The sequence below is a fragment of the Episyrphus balteatus genome, chromosome 3 (assembly GCF_945859705.1).
Source record: "Episyrphus balteatus chromosome 3, idEpiBalt1.1, whole genome shotgun sequence".
Taxonomy (NCBI): Eukaryota; Metazoa; Arthropoda; class Insecta; order Diptera; family Syrphidae; genus Episyrphus; species Episyrphus balteatus.
In genome coordinates this window covers 72,060,205-72,087,291 of record NC_079136.1, presented here as the reverse complement: position 1 = coordinate 72,087,291, position 27,087 = coordinate 72,060,205, and the positions used below count along the sequence as shown (strand labels likewise).

Below are 27,087 nucleotides of genomic sequence, written 5' to 3'. Positions count from 1 at the left end.
TGTCATGGGTATTTTTGTAATCGGAAAGACATGACGAACAGAATAGATACGAAGTGGTAATCTCAAGCCCTATCTCCGAGAAAAAGAACGCATTAATCCGACTAATTTTAAGTAGTTTTCAACACTAAATGAATTACTTTTTAAAATTTTTTTTTCAATTTGATGTAATTTTTCTCTAATTGTACTCAAACAAATCAGCTGCTAACTCTCGATCTATTAGATAACTAATTGCAAACTAAGCCCGTATTGAAACTTCCCTTTGTTTAGTCTTAAGCTTTTATCCAATATGGTCACTTTGTGCAAGATAAAAGGCCACTTCCAATGTCCTCACATTTCTTTTACTATCACTTCCTTCAATAATGCAGGGCAATGAAGGCTGAACATTATCACTCTATTTGACAGCTCCAAAATGCCGATTCCGTGTTTGATAGACACCTCTATGGCTTTATGATATGCTTCCATTTCTTCCGACTATAGCGGAATATTGCTCCCATCCCAGCTATTAATTCTTACAATATACCTATGCAGGTGTCTGATGCTGAATTCTGAACCAGGCCTCTAGTGTTTGCACGGTAAGAATATATGTTCATTTTAGTAGGAAGGTAGATACGGTACCTGCCTTTCAGAGGTACCTATATCTATCTATATATTTGCTTGTTTGTCGCCAACACCAACATCCTACATGAATATCATCAGCACATAGATAGAAACTCACGACAACAAATAGGGCGGCCGTGTCCTTCCTCCATATCAGTTGGTCATCCATCCTTTTCGGTGTGATGCGATTTGAACAGAAAAGAGAGTGGGGAAAAAAAGCGGAATTCCTGAACCTTGAGGCGGTAAGGGCGAGGGGTGAACATGAAAATGACCATCAGGAGGACAACACAACGCCAACACTATTGTGTACCAAACGGATGATGATAAATCTCAGGAGAAAATCTGAAAACATACTGACAAATGGTCAAGATTTGCTCAAATGATTTATGTATGTCAAATTGTTTTTTTTTTTTTCTGTTTTCTTTTTTTTATTTGTTCACTTTTTTTTACTTCTTCTGTATTTTCATTTTTCATTTATATGCAGTTTCGGTTTTTTCTATGTTTCTTCTAGCTTGTCCTTTTATGATGGTATTCCGATATTTGCTCCCTTTATATTTCTGACTCAATTCTATACATTGTATTCGTTTCCCAGGCGAACTATTGAGGCTCAGGATATGTTGACAAATATAGAAATTGATAATCAGGACATGCAATTACTTTTGGGATTTCCTTGGATTACTTTGTCAGATGTTATAATACGTAGGTTATACATGTTGGTATGTTTTTTTTTCTGTAAGGAGTTGGTATATCCTTTTGTATAAATGTATACGTTTATAATTTGAAACTGTTGCTCAGTAGTATCAGAGAGTTGCAGTATTCTTCCTGTTATAGGATGGAAACTGTAAAGGAACTGGGACAAGAGAGCTAGTAGTAGAAAAGCAGTTGTTAATCGAGATGTGACGACAGGCAATTATGCGGCAAAAGCTTTGGTTACGATAAGCTCCAAAAGAGACTGATAGGATAATGGAGAGGATTATCTATCCATCTTTATGGTGCATTTAATCTAGTTATATATGATGCATGGAGTAGTCAGTCCTGATGCGTACACATTTTGGTTCGTTAAACCCTATACAGACAGACCGATTTGCATTTAAAGTTAATATATTTCAAATAAATTTTACTCAAACTTGTGGACATTTCTCTATCTCAAATGAATAATAAAAATAATTTGTTTAAGATGCAGTTTATTGCTGACTGCAATCATATATACTGCAGATTGCAGTCAGCAATAAATGATTTTTCATAAAGAAGGTGTTTTTATTTGGAAGAACTTATAAGCTTGTTTGATTTGTAACTTTTTGTAATATTTTAGCCTTATTCCATTGGAGGTGGTTGTATACACGTGAGTAAACTACCACCCTTTAGCCTCTTCTGGTTAAAGGACGGTGGAATAGACCTCCCCTCCGATTTTATTTAAGCTTCTGAAACTTTTTTTTGGCCTCAAAAAACTTTTGCCTAAGTAGACAAAAAATCTAATAAATACGACTGGATGTGTTTAAAACTTTAAGCCTAATATTTGTATTCCATACTTTCATTCTCCAAAAAAAAAAAAACAGAAATTAAAATAATTTCAAAAAGTGTTTAAAGGGGAAAAATTGCTTATGGGGACATTATATAAGCAATTTTACAATTTACAACTTTTCTTTTAAAATTTGATGTATTTTGATTACGCTTAAAGGGAGACCATTTGTCAATGAGGAACCTCTTCCAATCCATTTTCGTCCCAATCAAACGAATTGATAAATATCGAATAGTCGAATTTTTATTGCATATCCCTTAGTATTTGTATCAATATTGATACGTATGTAGGAAACTGTTATTCCGTCCCCCACCCCTTGGCAAATCATCCCACCAAAGGGGGCTTTGCCACATCACTTTTCTTTTTTTTTATATACATAAAACATAAAAAAAAGAAACAGTCAAGATATCAAGCTGGAAAAAGCTTAAAAAGGAAGATAATAAAGTTAATAAAAATATCAGATACCAAACAATTAAAACGGCATTAAGTAAATTTTCCTAAATCCTGGCAAATGCTTCCCCTTCTACTAAACTAAAACTAATTTCGAAAACTTTCCGGCCTTCTGTTTTTACTTGCGATATACATAGGTTCTATAAACAAGTTATGCATTTGTACAAAAAAAAAAGGTGAAATAACAATTTTCCATGACATTACTATTACTATACATTACCGGAAGGCCGTCTGTCTGCCTATCTGTCTGTCTTTATAAGGAGCTACAGCCTAAACGGATGGACCGATTAACTTCAAACTTCCCGAGTCGAACATTTGGCACTATTTAAATCCTATTTAAAACCCAAATATTCTTTGTTTAGATTCAATAGGTCATAAATATCACTAAATTTCTAAAGGAAATAACCTCTACTTAAGACCGCAAATAGTCGGTTATCGGAAAAAATCCCATTTTGGGTAGTTATTTAGGACCAAAAAAAATATGATTAAACCCTTATTAGAACCTTAATATACTACAAAATCTCATTTGGTCCTATGTATTCTACAATTTCCCAAAAATTCTATAGGCGCTGTTGTTCTCACTAGGGTCTTAATATACTAACTATGTCCTACAAATTCTAATTAAGCTATAATAGCTGTGTTTTATTTTGCTCTAGATCCAGATCAGATCATTGCATTTATTTGCAACACTAACAAAAAAAAAAACCTGCTTTTTTTGTAAAGCTAATAAAAACAATGATCTGATCACTGATCTGGATCACGAATAAAATAAAACACAGCTAATAAATTAATGCTCAGGTTGAATAAATTGAATATTTTAATATCATTAATATAATATCATTATGAAAATCAGAAAAAATGATTAAAGATTTTTGCTAGAATCCATCGGCGGCTGGCGCCACAGACATAGTAGGTAACATTAATACACAGGTCAGTTTTCCAACGTTATCAATGGAAAAGAAAAGGATTAATTCTGGTTAATCCAATAATGTCCCACTTTATTGTATCCTCATACAACTCCGGAATATTTGAAATTATTTTACCAGCAAGTCCATTCATGTAAAAACAAATAAAATGCACGACTGTGTCGCACGTAATGGCTTCAAATTACATATTTTATTAGTTATAATAACCATTTGAATAATGTAAAATTTTGAATAAGTAAATAATGTTCATATATCCTCTAATATTATCGGTACTATTTTAAATTATTTTTTATAGAAACTTGGGAATGCCTTAGTTTTGTTAGGATTAATGACAGAGTAGTACCACCATAATAAATTTTATCAAAAAAATTAGAGCCGTTTTCGAGAAAATTGCAACTATTTGAAAAAAAAAAATGGTATGGCCCTTTCTCTAAAATAGATATTACAAAAAAAATCACAAATTCGCAAATTACAAAAAAATCATCCGCACCAATTTTAAAGAAAATTCGTCCACTCGTTTAGGCTGCAGCTTCTTGTTCAGATGAAGTCACGAACGGACGCACAGTGGGACGACCCATAGCAATAAATAAAAAAGTCATCTATTTTAGCGGTACTTTTGAGTGATTGGTAAGACATCTTAAATATGTACTTAGTCTAAATGCGTTAAAATTGTTTGGAATTGTAAACTCGTGCAAAAGTTACAGAGCGACAAACAGTGACTAGCGAAAATTTTTCATAGACAGTGTTTTCTTTTATTATAATTTAAATTTATTGCTAATCTTATTGTGCGCATAACTAATAATTATGCCACGGATATTAATATTGATCAAGGTATAATAAATCATATTTTGATATAAAAAATTGTGTTTACTTCGTGGTTTATTTAATATGAAGTCTGAAGTGCATGAATTTTTTATTAAATGTGAATTTCGGATTTAAGTGAGGTTTTTAAAAATCGCTTAAATTTTCATATTGATATTTTTCTTGTTTTGTGATGCTCTATATATATATTAACTAAATCATGAAAAGAAGTTTTGCGCAAATTTGCTCTTTTTCAAATATTGACGTTTTTGTAGGTTTAACTCCAACAATCAAAAATTTTGATCTTTTAAAAACGTGGATTGAAAGTAAGAAATCCGTAAAAATTATGAGTTTGAAGTTTATTAAGCAATCCAATTTGCAACTGAAAATCAAAATAAAGCTTAAGAAACATTAAAAAGATCAGAAAAAATAAAAGTTGAACTCAAAAAAAAAGGTTCGCTGCTCAGCTCTTTTATTTCCATAGCAGGTGGCGGGAAAGGGCATTTATAGCGGGTTGCTGCATGTACTTTTGAGTTTATAAGATAGATATTAAATGTAATAAGTGATAACAGGCAAAATATTTAGTTTCCAATCATTAAAACAAGAGATATTAATTTCGCCGTTTTTCCCATACACTCGTCCCATTGTGGGACGCACCGACACGAACCGACCGCAACTCCCGCACAGACCGACGAAAGTCATGACGAAAACCACTTTTTCGAATCGTGCATGCAAATTCATGCACAGAGTATAATTTAATTTGTAATAATGATTATATTTATTTTGATCTACACGAATATTACGTTATCTTTTATTTTGTCTTGCTCTTTTTTAACTTAAATATTAATTCTTATTTTCATTCACTATCACTTCCACTTTTTGTTTGTATTTTTTTCACAAAAATAAAACAAAATTTTAACCGAAACCAAACCGATCCGCACTCGCCGAATGACAATGACGAATGAATTGCACGTGAAAATGACCATGCCCAAGTTCCTGTCTAAACTTGTATTTTTAGGACTTAGCTAGTATTTGGAGTTTAAATAGCCTCAACCAAGAAATAAGAGTACAAATTGAGGGGTTAAAGATTTTCGACACATGAAGAATATTTAGGACTTCAAAAGTGTTTGGTGTTTTAGTAGTCTGAATCTAGCTTAAAAAGTGTTAATAGTTTCTATCAAGCTTAAAGAGCTTTACAAGTACATAGCAGGGTCTAAAATTTTTGACACAAATAGAATATTTAGGATTAAACTACTGTTTTAAGTTTTGAAAGTCGTTATTTATCAGTTGTGCAGATTTTTCAGGAGGTACTGAGCTTGATAAGTATAAAAAGTTCATATTTAGGTTTATTTTAAAATGAAAAGTACTTGAATAGAATCTATTTAGTATATTGAGTACTAAATTCGTACATAAAGTTCGACTCGGGTTGTTATGTAGCATTTTTTGGAGACTCTTCATCGGGATTTTTGGAATTAATCTTTTTTTTACCTAAAATAATGGTACCTATCATAAAAATTTCGGAAAATTCAGACATTAGTTTTTTGGCAAGATCTATCTTATGATGAACAGATTTTTTTTTTTTCGAAAATCAATATTAACGGTACCTGCCATTGAACTGTTATTTTCAAATCTGATTTTCAGCCAAATTACTTATTCAATTTCAACGAAATTTTTTATACAGAAGCACTTATATATAATTTTAATAGGAATTAAAAATAAAATTTTGAAAAAAACAATTTTTGGATTTAAAAAAAAAAATAAAAAAAATAAAAAATTTTTTTGAAATTTGGATTTAGATGTTGATTAGTGATTTCTACAAAATGGCATACCAATTTTATCCTAAAACTTTTTTTTTCCAACAAATTTTTTACAAAAAATTAGTTTTTAAAAAAACGGCTCTAACGATTTTGAATTTGTTTTCTTTCTAAAAGTGCATCTTAATATATCAAATAAAACTGCATACTTGTTTTGGAGGGCAATTTGATTTCAGATGTTGTTTTATTGCTTTGAAAAACGAATTTTATGTTTTTTTTAAATTTTTTTTTGTTTTTGTTTTATTTACTTACATTTCCCAAAATTCTATATAAAAAGTATGAAAAATGTAAACAACTTGAATTCTAAGAGCAAGTTCATGCGACCAAGTTGTGCATTTTATTTAAGTTGTACCTAACTATGAATTATACATTGACCTTAAAGCATTAAATGTTCAAAATATAAAGGTGAATATTTTTGTTTGCTATCAGGAGATTCAATGGAAACAACTTTTTATATTGGATACTCCTGTTCCACTTTAATTTCCTAATACCTCCCTAGAATTTGAAACTTGACTATATTTTTCGACTTATTCGAAAGGTAGGTATACACAAAAATAGCATTTTTTTTCAAATAACAGTCATTCAAAATACATAAACATTAAGTCGAGGTCAAGAATGCCTCGGATCACTATTATGTATGTTTAAAGACAACAACCGATTACATGAAGAAAACTTTTATTTCATACATATAAGAAATATTTCTTATAAGACCAAACAAATGAGTGAAGAACTAAAACCAACTTTTGCTTTAAATTAATTTGTATGCGTTTAAAGTCAAATAAAAAACATTCTCCTAACTAAATACAAAAAAATTAAAACTTTTAAAAAATAACTTACCGTCATTTTTAACATCGCTCCTTGTACTTCATAAAAACGTCCTTCCTGTTTATAAAGTTCGCAATTCTTTTCTTTTTCTGTTACAGAAAAAAAAAAAAAATATAGGAACACATAAAATTTAAATCTAATCAACTTTCAAATTCATTTTATGAAGCCTCCATTGCAATTGTATAATCTCGAAAATAGATTTAAACAGCATAGACCAAGACAAAGCAAAAAAAAAAAATAACATAACATAACATTTTCTGGCCATTGCAAATGACAAGCATCACCTGAGATAGGTAAACACATAAAAGGATCTCTTAAGCATTTAAACAATACAAAACTAACGAAAAAAAAAAAAAACAAAAAATGCAAAACTACTGTCCTCAAAACATAAAACAAAGCCCTGACGTTATACTATACCAACTATACCTACCAAACCAACTGCAATTCTTCTCCATTCATCGTTCTCGGTAACACAGAATATATACGGGAACGGGATGGCTCACAATGTTTACACAAAAATGTGGAGGACATGTTGAGAAAATACCTCACAACAAAACATTTGCATATGAAATTTATTATTCTGGAATAAGCCAAGATTACAATTACACATGGATGAGAGGGGCCTTGCGCACCCGACTACCAACGTCAAATATACACCAACCTGAATCCTGAACTTGCTGGCAGTTGGTATTGCAAATCTTCTGTACTGTGCAACTTTGTTAAGGAGAATTTCTCAATTTTGTTTAGTTAAAATAAAATTAATAACAATCTCGGAAAATTAATAATAAAAAATACTAATTTGAAATTGAAAGCAAAGCATTACTTTTTTTTACAAAAATAACTAATTGGAAAAGAAAAAAGTTTTGAGTATACTTTTTGTATGTAGTGGACAATGGATTCAAGGGTCCAAAATTTGTGACACGAGTTATATTCTCAAGACACCAAAGATATAAGATATCATTCCGAGAACTAGATACTTCCCAAAATATTTCAATTTCAACAACAAATTTTTGGAAATAAAATGGCAAAAGAGTTTTTTTCAAGTTTTGTTTTGAGAAAAAAAGGTTTGAAAGCGACATTCATGACCTCAATTTTTGGAAACAATATGGTAAGAATACTTTTTAAAAGTTAAAAAAATATAAAAACTAAAAAAAATCGAAAAATGAGGGGCTACATTTTTTTTATTTTCTTAATTTTCAAAATATTGAACAAAAATTTGGAACATTATTAAAAACAACTTTAGGTAAGTAAAAAACGGGTTTTGAGCTTTAAGACACCCATTTTTTTTTAATGTTCAAGCAAAATTTTTAACACTCTGAAAAAAATGGGGAACAGCCTGGAAAATTTTTCAAAAACTACTATCACACACTCACCTCATCAATTCATAAAAAAAAAAAATCAAAAATAAGACTTGTTAACAAAAAAATTTTACTTTTTTTCAGGTAAAGTTGGGGTGATAATTCTTTGCTGACTGGTACAAAGGGGTCAAGTCAAAAAAATCGATTTTTGGATTTTTATTGGACTTTAGTCAGTTTTTTTCTTTCTCTTTTGTTTGGTCCTATCGCCATAGCTCAAGCGTATCTCCTTCCGTTAGAAATGTCTCTGTACAAAGAGTTTAAGTCAAAAATTTTTAAAATTGTGTGATACTAAGGGCGTAAGTTGACTTAACTCCTTTGTTTTTGCATTAATTTTTAATTTTTAAATAAAAAAATTGATCCAAAGGCGTTAAGCCAAGAGGAAGACAGAAAACGAAAAGCCATTTTTCTACAGTATTATATTAGTTCAAAAAGAATTCTCACATTTGGCAATTAATCACATTGAAACTTTCTTTTATAAATTAAACTTTGTTATCAATGTAAACATAGATTTTTCTTGACTTTATGGCTCTAAAGTGTTGAGTCAAGACAATTTTTTTTTAAGAACGGTCATTTTCTGGTCAACAGCTTATAGATTCTAAAAAAGAACTTATAGATGATAGTTCTGCATTATTACTTTTTCAAAATAATAATATTCTGATTTGCAAACAAAAATTAAAACTTCAATTTCATTTTCCTCAAAATTACCTTTTCTGACTTAACACCTTTGTACCCGGTGCCAAAGAATTAACCTTCCCTTTCGGTTCAACAGAAAAAAATCTGGCTAAAAAATTATTATGGGTTCTTTTCAGCACGAAAATAAAACTTATGTTATTAGGTATAAAAAATATTATTCTCCTTAACACCTTTCATATGATACAGGTCAATAAAACTTAAAACACATAAGACAAAACCAGGAATTTTAATTTTTGTTCACTATTTTTTAAATCTTTTTTACTTGTGAACTTTAAGTAGATGTATCTTCATATTCTGCCCCTTTTGTGCAAAAAGTGTGGTGTACATAACAGCTGCTCTACATTTCATATCTATCCATATTATGAATCGGATGTTCCCATTTGATAAGAGAGAGTTGGTGATGGAACACTGGTTCTGGTTAGGTTTTTCTTTTATGCGATACTTGAGTGCAACTAATCGTAATTGTTCCCTTTGGCAGGACAACTCATTGAGGTGATTTGAAAAGCTGACTGAATACAAAAAACAACCATAGCTTTTAACAAAATAAACCCACATTTAAGTTCTAATTTGTGGTAAGTCGTTAGCATTAACTTCAGTTCTTCTCCACTAAGTAGGTCTAGAACCTGCTTTTAAAATTAAGCAATATAATTTATAAGCATAAGATACTTTTCCCGTTTGAAACTTCTCCCACAAGTACAAAAAAAATTACTAAGCGGTTATACCTATATTAAAATATATAAATTCAAAAGAACCCAACCCTCTAACCCAATATGCCAACGTGTACCTATATAATATTCAAAGTTAGCCATGCACGACCATCATCAAACCCCTTATGATGGTGCAGCAGAACCCAGCAGCCAGCAGCATCAGCCACAGTAGCTCATCAAGTCTTCCTCTCTAGTACAGTCCTTGAAAGGAGATAAACAAAAAAAAAAAAAAAAAAAAATGGTTAGGCATCCTCGAACAACGCGTAGTAGAGAGCTACCTACCTTACCTACTTTATTTCAAGAGCTTGAGTTACCTTGTGATGCGAGAGCTAGAGGATGGAGGAGAAAAAAAATTTAATTTGTTGTTTTGCAAGCTTAAAGCAAGTAGCTGGTATTCGTGTATAAACAAGATGCTTTCTTTATCTTGACATATATCCCGTGTAGGCCCGTGGGGATAAAAGGAAACAACCGAAACCTAAAGTGCATAAAACTGAGGGTTTAAGAGGTTAAGGATACACCACCCTAAACTTACCTAGATATTGTTTTTTTTAGTTGGCCGTAGTTCTGTGTGTTGTCCTTTGAAGGATATTCAATTTATTTAATATTTTTAAGTCTGAATTTTTTTAATGGTTTGGCGATCTAAGGAAATTATCCCTTGGCTATTTAAACATATCTTTTCTTACAAATTGCACGGAGAGGTTTTTTTTTTTTTTATAAAAAATATTTCCAGGAAGGACGACGGTTTTTTGGTTCAATTTTTGAAATTAATCTTCAACATTGGTATGAACAAAGCAGATTTCTCTTGTTGTTTGATTTGAGAATTCCAAGTTTGCTTGGAAGTTATGAAAAGTAAAGTACTCGTGTTTGCTAAATCCCAAAAGAATTTTTTGTTTTGAAATTGCTTTCACAGTAGTTTGTAATATGAAAATGCAAACACTATTAAATAACCACTTACAGGGTTACAATTCTTTTATAAACTAAACAAATGTATTTTGGATATTTAATGCATTTTCCTGACCCCAAATAGTGCGGAGCTGATCAGTAATGTTCGTAAGCTGAACCCGTGAATCGAATATATGAATGCGGCATTTATTAAGACTGAGTAACCGCAAAAGACCGAATAAGCATCTAAAAGTGTGTCGAAGATCACCCCCCTTAGGGCCACTGCTCTTTCTTTTCCTTCTTCTGAGAATATGCTTTGTGTAGGTGAAGATCTTCTTCCAGTTCTGTTCGCTGAAATGATGATGCCGATGTTTCTCTCCAATTGTCTTCTTTCAGTTAAACTCACCATGTTTCGGGCCCTTCCACTCAGCCACAATCCTGATCAACCTCACCGTACAACACCCTTTGTTTTCCGAGTTCCAAAGCTCTTGCCACTTCTGTTTCGTTAGCTGCTTAGCCTCCTCGGATGCAGCTTCCTTTCCCGTTTCTGCCTTTTTTTGTGGAAGTACTTCCTTTCTGACACTAGAAGTTCGATAGGGGTCACTCCAGCGACTACACCGTTTGGCCTTAGGAAATTTTATGGTTGGGCCCTTTTTTGTCTGGGGCCCCTTTTTTTGGGACTTTTTTTCCGCGGCAACACTGCTTTTTACTACCACCATCTGTTTACGGTACTTCTCTTGCTTAAGTACGTCCTCCTGGATGGATAGAATGTGTTGTCATCATAAGTAGCATTCGTTGAAAGTTGGTCCCCGCGAGTTCGCCATCAATTTGATCAGCTTGGCAGTCGGTTTGTGTAAGAATCATCTTCCTCGTCAAAAATACTTTTAAAGTTTTCTATGTGTCTAGGCTTAAACCGAACTGCCTCTCTGATAGATCGCCCGACGCTTTCATTGCCACTCTAAGCCGTGGTTTCAATAGACCTTCCTTGGCAGTGAAGAGCATGGACGGAGATCTGTTTTTCGATGGGGAATCCAGACGACAGCGGAGATTCTCCCATTTCTCTCTCTTGCTCGAATTGATGGCCCTCTTGAGCTCTCATATCTTGGTTATAAACTCTGCTAAGGCCTTCATCATTGGTTCAGCGTTTCTCCTTCTTCAACCTCTGGTTTTAGCATGTCGACGTTGTAAGCATCTTTTTCCTCTTTCCACTAGTAAACAGGATCTCTCTTTTTGTTGGAATCTCTCCTTCGGGACATTAAGGAATCGCAAGTGAGTCGAATTAGTTACATCGTGGCTTTAGTTTTAGTTTTCTTTTAGCAGGTCCTTTTATTTGAAGCACAAAACCTATGCCTTCCGCGATTATTCCCTTAAAAAGATCAGAGTGAAGCCTGGTAACGTTGCCACCTAGAATTACGTGATAAGTGGTGATGGTTTAGGACTCGCTAATTTCTCTCCATCTCCAGATAGAAATAACTCCATCTCCAGCTCTAAGCGATATAGGTACTGGTGGTCGCTAACTTCATAATCCTCGGCTACTTTGATGTTTGCAAATTAAGTGCCCGTCACGAATTTTACATCTGAGATAGAGCCTCTGTGTCCTGCTGTCCTGAAGGTGTCTCCTACGTTACGTACGTACAGTCCACGTCTCGTGGCCATCTGGAATAATTATCTTCCTCCATTCTCGGGAGTCTATAGTTGTTAACACACCCAACTCCTGACCTCTGACTTAGACATCTACATCGGTTTGATTTATAATGGTCTTTAGATCTTCCTGTTTTACGGAACTCTTAGGTTCTTTGTTAGGTGTGAGTTATATGCAAACTATTGTCAACCTTCCACTTTTCTTCCATGTGAAGCCTCTTTCTACCAATTTTCTCTCAATTTCTTTCTGTCAGGGATCCAAACAGCAGCAGTTCCGAGCAGATCCGGCATTAAATAGACAATTTTTGTTTGCAATTCTGCAACAAGTTTTGTCAAGAAGCTATCTGCAGTAAGACTCCTGTGGACAGTTGCCTGGCACTAAAAATGCAAAAATAAAGATAAACCAGAGTCAGGAAATAACACTTAACCTCGTAGCTGTGTGTTGGGCAGTGTTATTTAACCAATCCTTTAAGTCATTTAAATCCCAACTCAAGAACTACTCATTTTAATACTACATGGCATTCCAGAACCTAGAATAAGAAAAAGACTTAAATGCTTAAAGTTGGGAATCAACATTCCAAAGGCTATTTAAAAAGTTCATCAGCAGTTAAAACATGCAATTGAAAAATTATATGTACAAGTATGTTCATACGTTAGAATAAAAAATCCCAAGACTTCAAGATTGTCCCCTTAAGTATATTGTTTGCAACCCTATAGAATCTCCTGTCTGATGTGTGTCCTAAGACTATTTTCTTTCATATCGTCTTTCTCTATATAGCAAAAACCTTTAATTAATTTTACAAATTATACCTATATAGTTCTATACACCTACAAGTAGATCAAGTCTTGTGTCCTTAATGCCTGTGCAGTATATGTAGAGGTACGAAGCAAGTACAAGGCGAATGTCCATTGCAAGGACATTTTAAGTTTATTCGAACGACATCTCTTTCCTATTGCTAAATTCCAATTATAGTCTATTTTCCTAATTGTCCTTTGGAGGACTTAGGGCGACAATTACGGCATTGAATTCTCTCTCCGATTAGTGTAATTCCCTATTGCTCTCTCCATTCTTTGTGTATAATATTATTGTTTTGTTGTGTTTTTCTGTGTTTTTTTTTTTTTTTTTTTGTTATATACTGTACAAATGTACTATATAACAAAACGTTATTTTATATTTTTATTTTATTTTTCTGTTTTACGCAAAATTAATCCACACTCATTGGTTGCAGTGACTGAAAAATACCGTAGAATAATTCTTAGGGTAGAAATGGCATCATTTGACTTTTTTGTTTTTTTTTTTTTTTTTTTGTTTCAAACGAAAAAACTTTGGAAGAAATATTTTACTTTAATTTGTAATTTTATATTTTTTGTATACATTGTATAAGCCTAGTTTTTTTTTGGAGGTGATATACAACTCATGAGTACAGAAAGAAAAAATAACGTAGGAATAACCTGAGTTATTTTTTAACATACCTAATTTCTGGTATATTTAACAAATATCTGGTATATTTAACTATATTATAGTTGAATTTACCAGAGGTAAAATTAACCCAGACATTATTTTTTTTCGTGTGGATTTAAACGAAATCATGAGAAGTGTACCACTTCAAGGTTTTCTAATTGACTTGTTGATTTAAACTTAGAAACTGCTATATACAAATTTCAAAAAATGCTAAACTTACCCTACAGGACCTTATTACTAAATTCCACAAAATAATTCCTACTAATGTGATGGTTTAAATTGTCCGCACTTTCAAAAAGTGCCACTTCTACCCTATTTATTATAAACTCTCTACTGAAAATGAGTCGCTATGCGAATACCTCCCATTTTCATATCCAATCCATTCCGTCCCCCCGCACATCCTCGTCCCAGCTGAATTGAGCTAAAAAAAGGTAGGTAAAATAAAAAAAAAATTATTAAAAGGACTTAAGGGAGAGCATCGAATGGATATATAATTTTCTTTGATCCTCTCAAATTGCCAGGAAAATATACGACTTTATGTGAACTAAACGGACTCCAGGACTATGGTTGCGTACTAATTGTGGTCAGGATAATAAAATGGAATGGCTTTCAGCTTTGCCATTCAGATGGATTAATATTGAAAAATAATAAACGAGAGTTCTATTGAAATATGCGGATTTTCTATAACCGATGATACGTCATTCCTTGTACCTCTTTTGTATCCCCCCCATATCCATACTCATTATTATTATTTGTTGGATAACCATCATGAAAGGAGGACATTGGACTATTGTTGTCCAGTATTCGTTCGTAGAAGTAGGGATAAATCTTTCTTCTATACCATATAGCTTTCGAGGATGAGAGTTATAAATGAAGACATAAATATTGAGTCCTGTTCTAAGGATTCATTATATATAGGTACCTTTTGCTATACCTTAAAACACATACCTATACAATAGTGATATTAAATAATGTCCTTGCACAATGTTCTTGTTTGCAGAAATATAGAGATATTAAAAGGACGACGCCCACACATAGACACACACACAGAATATCTATCTATTAAAAATGTTCTATTCTTATATTGAATGGAATACAAGTGGAAATGGTTTTCTCAAGACCCCACTTCATTATCTGAGGATGAGAATGGCACATAATAGAGAGTGAGTGTTAAGTTATCTCTATGGCGTTATGTATGGTGCAATGATAGAAAGGTCAATGTATCTGAGAAGCTAATAGCTTTTTATACTTCATTCGTTTGGATTTTTCCCTCAAGAAGTCGAGGGAGTAGAGTTTTGTTAGGAGACGTCTTTACAATTCCTTGAATTCAATGCCCTGTTGCATTATGTACCTTTAATGGTTGTGTGTGTAGAGTAAGTATATTTTTTATGTCCAGCTTGTTGCAGAAGATTTCAATTTAAAGGTTTTTAATTTAATTTAAAAACGGTTAAAGAAATTCCTAATTCCACTAAAGAAAAATTAATTTAAAATTATGAAAAAATAAAAGGTCTCAAAGAATTTTTAATGTTTGAATAAAAAAATTGAATCTAAACCAATAAATATATTTTGCAAGATAAATAATTAAAAAAAATGATCATAAATTCTAGCCATACTTAGAAATTTTATTAATCCACAAACAAAAACAAAATTTCAAGAAAATTCATCAAACTGCTTTGAAAAAAATGATTTTCCAAAAATACAATAACTAAAAACAAAAACCAAAAAATTACTTATTAATATTTTTTTTAAACTAAGTTACTATAAAAGTTTGAGTAACAAATTTCGTTGAAATCGGTTAAGTCAATTACGAGCAAATCAGAAATAATGACAAACGGTTCTATAAACGGTTTAAAAAATATTTTTTCATGTTCAAAAGGAGACTTTTTTTTATAAAACACCATGTGTTTTTTTTTTAAACAAAATCTTCAGAGCCGTTTAAGAGAAAAACAATCTTTTCCATATTTGTTTATGTTAAATCGGGCTTTTTATGGTCACTTAATAAACTTTATTTCATACTTTTTTTCTACGATTTGTCGTAATTTCTCGGCTTCATCAGGGGTTATAAAATCTGTTGAAACTTTAGATAAACAATTTACACTGTTTCAACTTTCTAAAAGTTAAACTTAAATTTTTGTTAACAAATTTTTAAACTTTCGAAAATAAAATGAATTATTTAACATTTTAAAATATGTAGGTAGATAAATAAAAATTGAATAAAAACTTACCTCACAGCCCTTTACAGGCTATTGATTATGTCGAAAAAACATGGTAATAAGGAACTAAGACGTTCATGGGTTTATATTGCAGGAATCGTTTAGTGGGTTTATAAAGAAGATAATGCCGAGTAGTGCTATTAAATTAGGGAATGGAAATTGAAGATAGGGGTGCAAAAGCACCCTTTTTGCTATTTTCAATAGATCTCGTAAACAAAGCCAAATTGGAAAAAAAATGTCCATTCCATAAAAGTCGAAGCAAACATAAAAGAAATCAAAAAAATTGATTTTTTTAGTTTTTTTTGCTTTTTTGGTTGTATGTATATTTTTTTTTTAGCTGAGATATACAAAAACATTGCGGTAATAAAAAAAATAAGATTAAATTTCCTTCAAAATCCTCGGCCTATTAAATTCTTTCATAGAAAATTGACTGAAGTATGACCATTTGAATTTATCTTTTTTTCATATTTTTAGTTTTACTCAAGTAAAAAAAAAAACATTTAAGGGAAAAGTACGATAACTTTACCCTCTGTCGGCACACGGGTGCGAATTTGGCAGAACATAAATAAAATAATTACCTACGATTTTTCAAAAAAGTTGTCACAAAAAAGTCTCTTTAGAAGGGTGAAAATATATTTTTTTCGAATTGTCAATACAATATTCGAATTCCTCGGAAAATTCTACATCAATTTCATATATGATTCTCTATAAAATATTGAGACCGAAAAAAGTTCTAGCGACATGAAAAAGTATAAACCAAATTCGCACCCGTGTACCCATCACGTCACAAAAAAGAGGTGTGCCTACAGAGGGTTAAGAACCGAGAATTGATATCAGTTTTCTTATAGAGGAGTCTAACAGAATGATTTTTTATTATGAGAGGGGGGGGGGGGTCTATCTTTTCTTCATTTTGGAAGAAGGGGCAGTTTTCTTAAAACAAAATATGTATTTAAAATAAAAAACAATTATTAAGAAACAACGGCAACACTTTCCGTAATGAATGATACTCTTTTCAGTGCCCCGGGGCTGCCAATAGATGACAGAGCCCCAGGGGAGATTAAGTGAGGAAAATAACGAAGCAAAAAGATCAAATGTTTACTCATGTTCCTAATTTTTACCTAAAAAATATATGTTTTGGGCGGTCAAAAAACTTATAAAAAACTTAATATTCCTCAATTTTAAAACCACTGCAAGATGTGCAGGTGATCATGTGAGGGTGTTTCTTAACAGGGGCTCCAATATAGGACTGTCAATTAATGTTATTTATGTCATCTTTCTTTTCAGAGAATAACCGAAAAATATCTGAATAACTCGTAATTCGTAATTTTGTATTCCAGTTTTAAATTAAAAAAATGCAATTTCAGTTTGTTAAAGTGAATGGAGAAATGTTGAAAAAATTATCGTTTTTAAAATTTTTAATTGTCAGTCGAACACTTTTTTATAATAAATAATCAAGATTTTGTAAAAAATAAAATGCACGACTGGGTCGCACGAACTTGCTCTTAGAGTTAAAGTTGCTTACATTTTTAAGACTTTTTATATAGAAATTTGGAAAAAAAAAAATAAAATTCGTTTTTTAAAAAAATGAAATAAAATCTAAAATTAAATTGCCCTCCAAAACAAGTATGCAGTTTTGATTGATATATTAACATGTATTTTTAGAAAAAAATTTTCAAAATCGTTAGAGCCGTTTTTAAAAAAAACTATTTTTTTATAAATAATTTTTTGGAAAAAAAATTTTAAAATAAAATTGGTATGCCATTTTGTAGAAATCACTAATCAACATCTAAAAACAAAATTTTAAAAAAATTCAATGTCCCGTTTTCGAAAATTTGATTTTTCAAAAAAAAATTTAAAATTTTTTTTTTAAATCCAAAAATTATTTTTTTAAATTATATAAATGCTTCTTCACAAAAAGTTTCGTTGAAATCGAATAAGCAGTTTCAGAGATAATCAGATTTGAAAAAACCGTTCTATGGCAGGTACCGTTAATAATGATTTTCAAAAAAAAATTTTTTCATTGAAAGATAAACCTTAGCTTAAAACTAACATTTGAATTTTTTAAACAAAATCGTTAGAGCCGTTTTCGAGATATTTCAATTTTACTTAAATCGGTATATGACAAGTACCGTTATTTTTGGTCCAAAAAAATTAATTCCAAAAACCCCTCTCGAGAGTCGCCAAATAACGCTACATACCAAGTTTGACATTAATCGGTCCATCCGTTTAGGCTGTAGCTCCTTATACAGACAGACAGACAGACAGACAGACAGACAGACAGACAGACAGACAGACAGACAGACAGACGGACTTCTGGGACCCACTTTTTTGGCATTGGGTACCATCGTAATGTCATGGAAAAATGTTATCTCAACTTTTTTTTTGTACGAATGCATAACTTGATATATAGTACCTATATCGCAAGTAAAAAGTGGCTCAGAGTTACAATCAGGTGAAAAAACTGCTCAAGAATGTCATTTTTAAAAATTTCTCCATTGATACAACGAACCAGAAGTGCACTTATTAAACTTCAAATGGAAGTAAAAACTGACCGATAGAAGCTACAAAATGTTAAATAAGGTAAATAAAAGTAAACAAAAAATAGAAACTTACATTTTCTTAAAAAAAAAAGTAAAGAGCAAAGCGGTCAAAATTTAGTCTTGCTACGGGGTCCAAGCAGCTGAACTTAGGCAACTGTAATTCAGCAGCCCGAACTCCTAAACATTTTTGGTTTTCTTCTATGAATAGATTCTAAAAATTCTTTTCTTTTGATGTCTCATTTGATGGATTTGGAGAAAATTTTTGAAAATTCCTTTTTTTTAGACAAGGGGTACCCCTTGGATAATTTTCGAAAATCTTAAAAAAAATAGATTTGTTATTTTTTATTTTGATCCTAAGAAAATTGCTGCCGAATGAAAAAAAAAATATTTCGATTGCAAATAATTCAGCCTTGTATCTTATTGTTTCACAAGCCCCAAAACAGGTAGTTTTGTCGTCCTTTTGGCTGAATTAAGCCGGAAAATGCATTTTAAGTTTCCAAATGGTGATTTTCTTAAAACGTGAATATTTTAACCACATTAGTATCCTTTTCGAAGGACATCTCCTCCAGAGGGCACAAATTTGTTGCAACAAATTAATGTTGTGCGTGCGATACCTTTTTTTTAATAGTTTTAGTATCATCGATTAAATTCTCGCTTTATAATTACGAACTCGCAAAATGTAAACTATTATTTATATTCATATTTTGTTTTTCTATTACTGATTGCAAGATGCGTATCAAACACATGTTGCCGAAGGTTGTTTTTTTTTTTTTTTGTCCTTATCTTAGCATTAGATGACAGAACCATACAACAAAGGGCAAAAGTATAAAACATGCTTAATGAGTCCAACCTCCTACTATGTATTGTTTATATGTTTTTTGTTCCCTATAGTAATAAGCTATTTAATATAAATGTTCATTTTACAGTGCAGTTTACAGCTATGTAGCTGGTGTACGTTTTTGGACTCACTGATGGGAACAAAGTAAGTGGAACATTAATGCTGACGTACTTGTTCGTGAAGGTAAATGAAACTAGAATTGCGTGACAGGACCTTAATCGCATTGGCAATTTAAAGGGTTAATCGTTTGTGTACGTTTCGCGTGCTATGTCAACAAAGAATCGTGCATGCGAAATGCAACCTAATAAGGTAATAAATAAAGTGCAATGACTAAAATTAAAAAGAAAATGTTGACCATAAATATGATTTAACTGTTTAGATAAGAAAAATTGTAAAAAAAAAATTGCCTGACAAGTTTTTTTTTTTTTTTTTTTTGAGGGTGGATAAGCTAGTTTACAATTATTACTAAAACAGTTTGTAGTGGTAACATATTCATTAAATAAACCGGTAATTGGTTTTCTTAGTAAAATGATAACTTTTTATTAATAGAAGGCCCAGAAGAAGTTGATTCAAATTAATAAAGATATAGGTGTAAACCACTAGAAGTTAGGTAGGTATACACATGAAAATATATTTTAAAAGGAAAACTTTATACAAAACTCGCAAAATCTAAAACAGAAATTGACGAAATAATTTTGACAAAATAAAATAAATTGCAGAACTTCGTCGCACTTATTTCATTTAATGGAAAATTGCTTTGGGATAATTCCACGCAAATTGACCACCACTATTCAAAAAATGAAAGTGAAAATATAAGAGATTCAATTCTAAGAACTTTTTTGTAGGAAATTTAATGTCCTACAACTTTGTCATATGAACTTTTGTTGTAGGATTACCCATTTCTGAAATAACACCGACAAAAGACCGAAAAAGAAAAAAAAAAAAAAAATCGTGAAAAAAATGGGTTTCATGACTTGCCCTGTCTCACTAGGTGAAAGTTACAGTAAAGTAACCCATGACACTTTTATAGACCGATTCTGAACTATGCTATTTGACTGTTAACAGTCGAATTGTTTTTTCCTGAACACCGTTTATTTTTAATAAATATGATTTAAAATCATGAAAATATAAAAAATATAAAAACCAGCATAAAAGTGTTCATATATGCGTTTCGCCCCGATGTAATGGTTGGGCTCATCAGAAGATGACCATTACACCTTGTTTTGACGCATATTTTCCCGAATAAATCGAGACTCCATATAATCCGAGCTGCATAGAGCAACTGCGAATTATATAGTTGCTACAAGTCTTCAAAGAAGATAAATTGTAGCTATTTTTATTTCCTTGCTATGGCACTGAAGAAATATTTGACTGTTAACAGTCGAATTGTTTTTTCCTGAACACCGTTTATTTTTAATAAATATGATGAGCCCAACCATTACATCGGGGCGAAACGCATATATGAACACTTTTATGCTGGTTTTTATATTTTTTATATTTTCATGATTTTAAATCATATTTATTAAAAATATGCTATTTGAATCATTGAGATAGCATAAAAATCAGCTGAGTTGTATGAATTAAAAAAAAATCACAAAAACTTACGTGTATTTTGTATGGGAAAATCTTAAAACTCAAATGGCGTGTGCCTCAAAATTTTAGGGAATTTTTTTGGGCATATTCAACCGAATTTGGAAATGGGAGCGACAAAAATCGATGGTTGCTTTAAGAAAAAGCACCCTTATCTACATATTTAAAGCATTACGTTAAGCAGTTAAGATGTGTTTGGTTACACCATTTTTAACAAATTATGGTTTTTTATAATAACGTTTAAAAAAAAAAAATTGTGAAAACACTCAACGTATTCTTCTCTTCTTTTTGCAATATTCCAAATCAGGCCAAAACCTGTAAGGATATTTTGGTTCAAACTTAATAGTTTTCGGTGGTTCCCTAGAGGGGAAATTGAATTTTTTTAACGGTCAATATTAGCCATATCACCAATATGGTGAACCAATCTTTTTCGAAAGCTTATCTAAAGGCTCTCACTTTTGAAATAGGTGGTTTGTATAATAATAAAAGTTAACTTATATAAAGGAACTTTGACCTACAAGAGCAAGTTCGTGCGACCCAGTCGTGCATTTTATTTGACTTGATCAACAACTGTCAATATGCAATTTAAATAAAATGCTTTTGAAACTGAGATTTTTGAAGCTTTTTATACATTTCTTAAAAGAATATTTTTAATTTAATTTATCATTAATTTAATATGAAATGTAAAAAAAGTTGATTTTATATACATTTTTGGTACAGGTATAAAAATTTTCAAAAAATTAAAAAAAAAATAATTTGGTATGTTATTTTGAAGAAATTATTTTTCTATACATATTCAAACAAAATTTTAAATAATTGATTTTTCAAAAAAAAAATTGAAATATTTTTCAAAAATCCATAACGTCATTTTTGGAAAAATTTTCTTAGTTTTTAAATTAGGTAAAGCTAATAAAACGTTTTTTTACAAAATTTTTCGTTGAAATCGATTAAATGATGTACGAGAAAGTCAGAATTTAAGAAAAATAATTTTTCTATACCAAAAGTAGCAACTTACAGAACATCGATTTTTTTTTATCAAATTCAACCTTTTTCAATTTTGTCTATGGCAAGCACCGTAATTTTTGGTCCTAAAAAAAAAATTCAATTTTGCCTCTAGTGAAATTTATAAGTACTCAAACACATAACTACAAAGTTTGAAGAAAGTCGCTCCAGTAGATTAGGCTATACATCAAGATATGTATGTAGAATGTAGTTACAGACAGACAGAATTATTGTGATGCCCACTTATTTAACATTCTCTATCATCGTAATGTCATGTCTGATTGTTTTCTTAGGTTCGATTTTTTTTAAAGAATCTTAAACTTGCAAGTAAAACAAGCGAATAAAAATAGCACGTATACGTCACAGTGAACGTGAAAAACGTGCAAATAATGTGAAAAATACTACTTTGGCCTGGATATTAACACACCTGAATTAAAATTAAATGAAAGCTTGCACAGAGAAAAATATGACCTGCTAAAAACTAACAGATTGCCATATTGTTTTACCGTCCATACATTTCATAAGGAAATCTTATTAAAATCAACGATTAATAAGGTTTTTTTAAGGAGATTTCTTATTATTTTTATAAAGAAAATCTTATTAAAATTTGACTGAAAAGTTGATTTTTTTTGCAACTTAGCACTAGAACAAAAATCGCGATCATTATTTTCATGGCAGGTTGGTTCAGGTGGTAAGGTGGGCGACTAATGATTTGAAGTCTCCAGTTCGATTCCCAGTCTGGTCATCGTTTTTTTTATTTTTTTTGCAGATTTTAAAACAATAAGGAAAACCCAATTGTTTTAATAAGGTTTCCTTCTTGGATGAAAACCATAGAGAAATCTTATTGTTTTTGTTCTATTTTATGTGGTCTATTTTTCTCTGTGTGCACCCAATAATTGACCAAAATGTTCATCTTCTTGTCGTCAGAGTTAATACAATGACACAACGATGACTTTTAGTGCATATTTAAAAGTTTAGCTCCTCTAAAAAAATCTATTTTTTATTTTTTTTTTTGCAATGGATTTTGATTATTAAAGTCTTTACGCCAAATTTGGTTATTGTATAACAACTTTTAAAGGGTTTTCGTTGTTCTTCCAATGACTGTTGACCGGAGACCTACAACATATCTACGAGTTTCTCCACTTGACACATTCTTACATTCGAATTGTTTTCGTTAAATAGCCCTGTATAAGAATCCATTTTTTTTTTAAAGAAATCATTTGTTATGTTAATGAAATTTCTTATGGTATAAAAAATGCAAAAATATATATATTTTCATAATATCGACTTTATTTAAATTTGAAAAATTTTACAAAATAATCAAATGTAATAGCAAAATAAAATTGAAATTACATATATATTATAATATTCATATACACATTATTTGTTCTTTTTATTAGATTTTTTGTTTTATTATTATTCTTTTTATATTTTGCTTAAAATGTATGGTTTTAATTTTATACTAATGATACTTATTTTAATATTATTTTTTTTTTTTTTTTAATTTGTTTATACATTTATTTTAGTTTTCAGTTTATAATTTTCATCAAAAAAGTACCCATTTTTTTTGTTTTTGTTTTGGTATTTCTTCTTCATTGTGTTCAAGAATCATTATTATTTATTTTTTTTTTTCGATTTTCTAACAGTGTAATCATTGAATAAATAATGGAAAACAATAATTATTATATTTTGTTTTTTACTTTAGAAGTATAATTTTTACTTTTTTCGATTAAATTTTATATTTTTTGTTTTCTTTTTAACTGACATATTGTTTTGCTTTTTTTTTTCTAATAATATTTTATATATTGTAGATATAATTATATATGCTTTTAGTATTTTTAGTTCTAATTAGACAATTTGTTTTTTGGTTTTTTAATTTAATTTTCTTGGTGGTGGTTTCATTAAATTGTAAATATAAATCTAATTAAATGCAAACGAAAATTTAAAAACATGGCCGATTAAAAATCTATAAATCACATTTGTTATAGGAATTTATTAATTAAGAAAAAAATTATTATATAATTAAGGGCGGTGATTAAACAAAAAAAGGTATTTTATTTTGACCATGATGTAAAGTAAGTATATTTATCTTCTTTTTTTAATAAAATTATATACTTTTTCTATTTGCTATATTTATTTAATTTTCTTCAAGACAAAGTATTAAAATTTGTTACAGGTTGGTTAATAGATAATTTAAAATCGGATGTTTAACATTTTTGTTTTTACTTTGTATTTAATGGTCAGTGTGTGCACGAAAAACTGTTGAATCTCTTTGCAATAAATGTAAGTTATTTTCAATAAACGTTTCAGTGTTTGAAATTTTATGTTACTAAATTTTAACTATACAGGCTTTGTTCCAAGCATTCTGGCTGAAATGAAATTAAAATTACATTATTCACAATACCTTTGATCCTTTCTCAAGTAGCACAAAAGTCTAAAATACACCAAAATATTTGGTGTATTTTTTGCACTTTCGTGATATACATTTTCAATATAAAAAATACACCATTTTCTCGTATATAATAAACTCCGGTGGTTTAAAAAATATACCGATTTTGGTGTATAAATGGCGCTTGTGGTATATTAAATGATCTGGTTTTTGGTGAAAATTATCCCTTTGAAATTGAAAAATACACAATAAATCTATGGATAAAATACACCATTTAAATTATTCTGATTTAAAATTTGAGCCAAAGTTTATTTTTTACCTCAAACAGTTTGATGAATTTTAATTCACACCATTTCTTATGAAAAAATGAATTTTTATTCACTTTCATAATATTGCTATAAGAAACTAATGGTTAAATATGAATTTGTTTGCCTAGTTTTAAAACGAAACACATTCTGTCTACTAATTTTAGATACTACCCCCTCTAAAAATCGAGCGCCTCAAAAATGTCAGTGAATTAATGATTTTTTTTCGATTTTAAAAATCAGTTTTTCAAAAATTATAATTTTTTTTTGTTGCTTTTACATTTTTTTAGAAGAGTTCTTTTATAATATAATATACCGAAGCGAAAAAACCAAGAATTCGGGATAATTAGGTCAATAAATATACTATTATAGTAAAATATTTAATCGCTGTCTTCTTTTTTTTAATGGCGGCCATTGAAAAATATGTCGTCTCCCACTTATGCATTCTGGTGAATTTTATGTCCACAGGGTGTACTTCCTACACCAAAGAGAGTGTACAAAATATACCGTTTTGTTTGATTTCAAAATCGATTAATTTTATGCACCATTAGTGGTATATTATAAAAACAACTGAATATCGGTGTATTTTTTGCACGGAATCTTTAAAAAATGTTGAAATTTTTTACAGAAAAGACAGTGGTATAATTTTTATACCAATAATTTTGAGAAATACACCATATTTTTTCAATTTCCTCAATTTTACACCAAAATTAATGAATTTACACTGATTTATACACCAGTGTGCTACTTGAGTTCATATTGTTGCATTGCAACAATGCAATTAATAGTTTATTATTCTTGTAAATAATCGCAAAAATTTGTAATATTTTGTATTTGTTTATAGATTTATACGCAATTAAAAACAAATTTCCTCTGTTATTACCCATTTATTTATTAAAAAAAAAAACATATTTGTATCCCTATAATTTATTTGAAATAATGAACTAATTTTATATACGTATAATAATAATATATTTTATTTTATGGTCTTAATCTATAGTAATATCAAAAGTTATATTAATGTTTTTTTTTTTTTATCTAAAAATGTATCTTTATTATTTTTAATATTTATCTTATTTATATTTATATAAAACAAATTGTCTATTTTTAAATATTTCTGTTTAGTTATAATATTTATTTTTGTAGGTTTCTGTTTCATTTGTTTTTTTGATTTTTATGTACATTGTCGGTTTGTTGTAAAAATTAAGGAGAAAAAATAAAAGAATCTTTTTTAAATAAATTTTCTTTTTTTAAGGTGAGTCTGTATTTTTTTTTTTTTTTTGTTATTTATTTTGTATATAGATATTCGGTGAAAATGATTTTTAAAATTTTTCTTATATGATTTATATTAAAAATGGCGATGAGTTGATTCGTCTTTTGTTTTGTTTTATTTTTGTTTGTTTGTTTATTTTATATATCTAGTTATTTGCTATGAAATTATGACGGATGCAATTATATATATATTTCTTTTTTTGTTTTAATTTATATTTTTAGATTGTATTTTTTGTGTTCTGTTTGTTTTCATTTTTAACATTTTTCTTTTTCTATATAGTTTTGTTTTATTATTTAATTTAAGTAAAAACTCTGGGTATTATCATGACCAAAATACTTGTTATACAAAGAATACTTAAATTTGTAAATGTTATGGTGGTGTGTTTTATTTGACCGGATCCACCATAGAATGTCACACTCAAGTCACGCATTTCATTATCTGAAATTAAATTAAAAACAAAAATTAGTATACACTGAAGCAATTTTGTTTTCAAGGTATCAAATTTTTATTGAACTTATGAATATTAAATCATTTTTCTTATTTTCAAAAAAATGTTTATTATTTATGTTTGGATTACAAATATATTTTACGTGTACGAAAAGTATATAATGATAAGGGTATACCTATAATGGTCCCATCATATTGTTAAAATAATGGGATAATGAACAAAATTTACCATTTTGCAGGGTTAATGTTTTTCTGAAAAAAGGATTATTACAAAATGTTTCGCTTTAATCAATAACAAAGAAAAACCAATTGTTTTGTATTTTTTTTTTCACTTTATTTCCAAAAAAAGCGAAAAAGAACCGTCCAAACTTTTTAAAATTCTCATTATTCTCATTTCAGGTTCTTGAAATTATGTGAAATAAAACCAAAATTAAAGGAGATTGCTCAAAAATATATGGAGAAAAAACCCAGCATCGATAAGAATGAACCTATTATTTCTTGGAAGGGCATCAATAGGAGATAACAAATATAAAATTTTTCTTTCAAAAAACCATTCCCGGAACTTGCTATGACGATTCTTATTTTCAAACAATAAAGTGTTTTTTTTTTCAGCCAAAACTTTTTTTTCATATTTTTTATCTACTATTGATGTTCTTTCAAGCCATATAGGTCTTATTTGTATAGATGATGGGTTGTTTTTTGGGCATTGTCCTTTCAAAATAAATTAATTTTTGGTTGTCTTTTTTTCTATTTTAAGTTTTGAAAATTTTTCAAAAACAGCAGGTGAAGTAAGCCCATTCTCATTGTCAGGTTGT

General features: G+C 29.9%; 1 protein-coding gene and 1 long non-coding RNA gene across 5 annotated transcripts in view; both read right to left on the bottom strand.

The window, feature by feature from the left end:
* Positions 1 to 316: 316 nt before the first annotated feature.
* On the bottom strand, positions 317 to 7,700 carry LOC129915309 (uncharacterized). Of its 3 annotated transcripts, none has more exons than XR_008772274.1 (3): positions 7,594 to 7,700; positions 7,363 to 7,512; positions 317 to 1,461 (listed from the first exon to the last, which is right to left on the bottom strand). It is a non-coding gene; the product is annotated as an uncharacterized LOC129915309 (long non-coding RNA). The 3 variants fall into 3 exon arrangements; XR_008772275.1 differs by having other exon boundaries at positions 317 to 1,447; XR_008772276.1 differs by having other exon boundaries at positions 317 to 939.
* Positions 7,701 to 25,818: 18,118 nt separating this feature from the next.
* LOC129915307 (immunoglobulin superfamily member 10) overlaps positions 25,819 to 27,087 on the bottom strand; it is a 454,480-nt gene continuing 453,211 nt past the window's right edge. For both annotated transcript variants that reach the window (XM_055994794.1, XM_055994795.1), the window contains one exon: positions 25,819 to 26,263. In XM_055994794.1, coding sequence (XP_055850769.1) covers positions 26,124 to 26,263 — 140 coding nt within the window. In that variant the 3' untranslated portion in view covers positions 25,819 to 26,123. The remainder of the gene's footprint in view (positions 26,264 to 27,087) is intronic.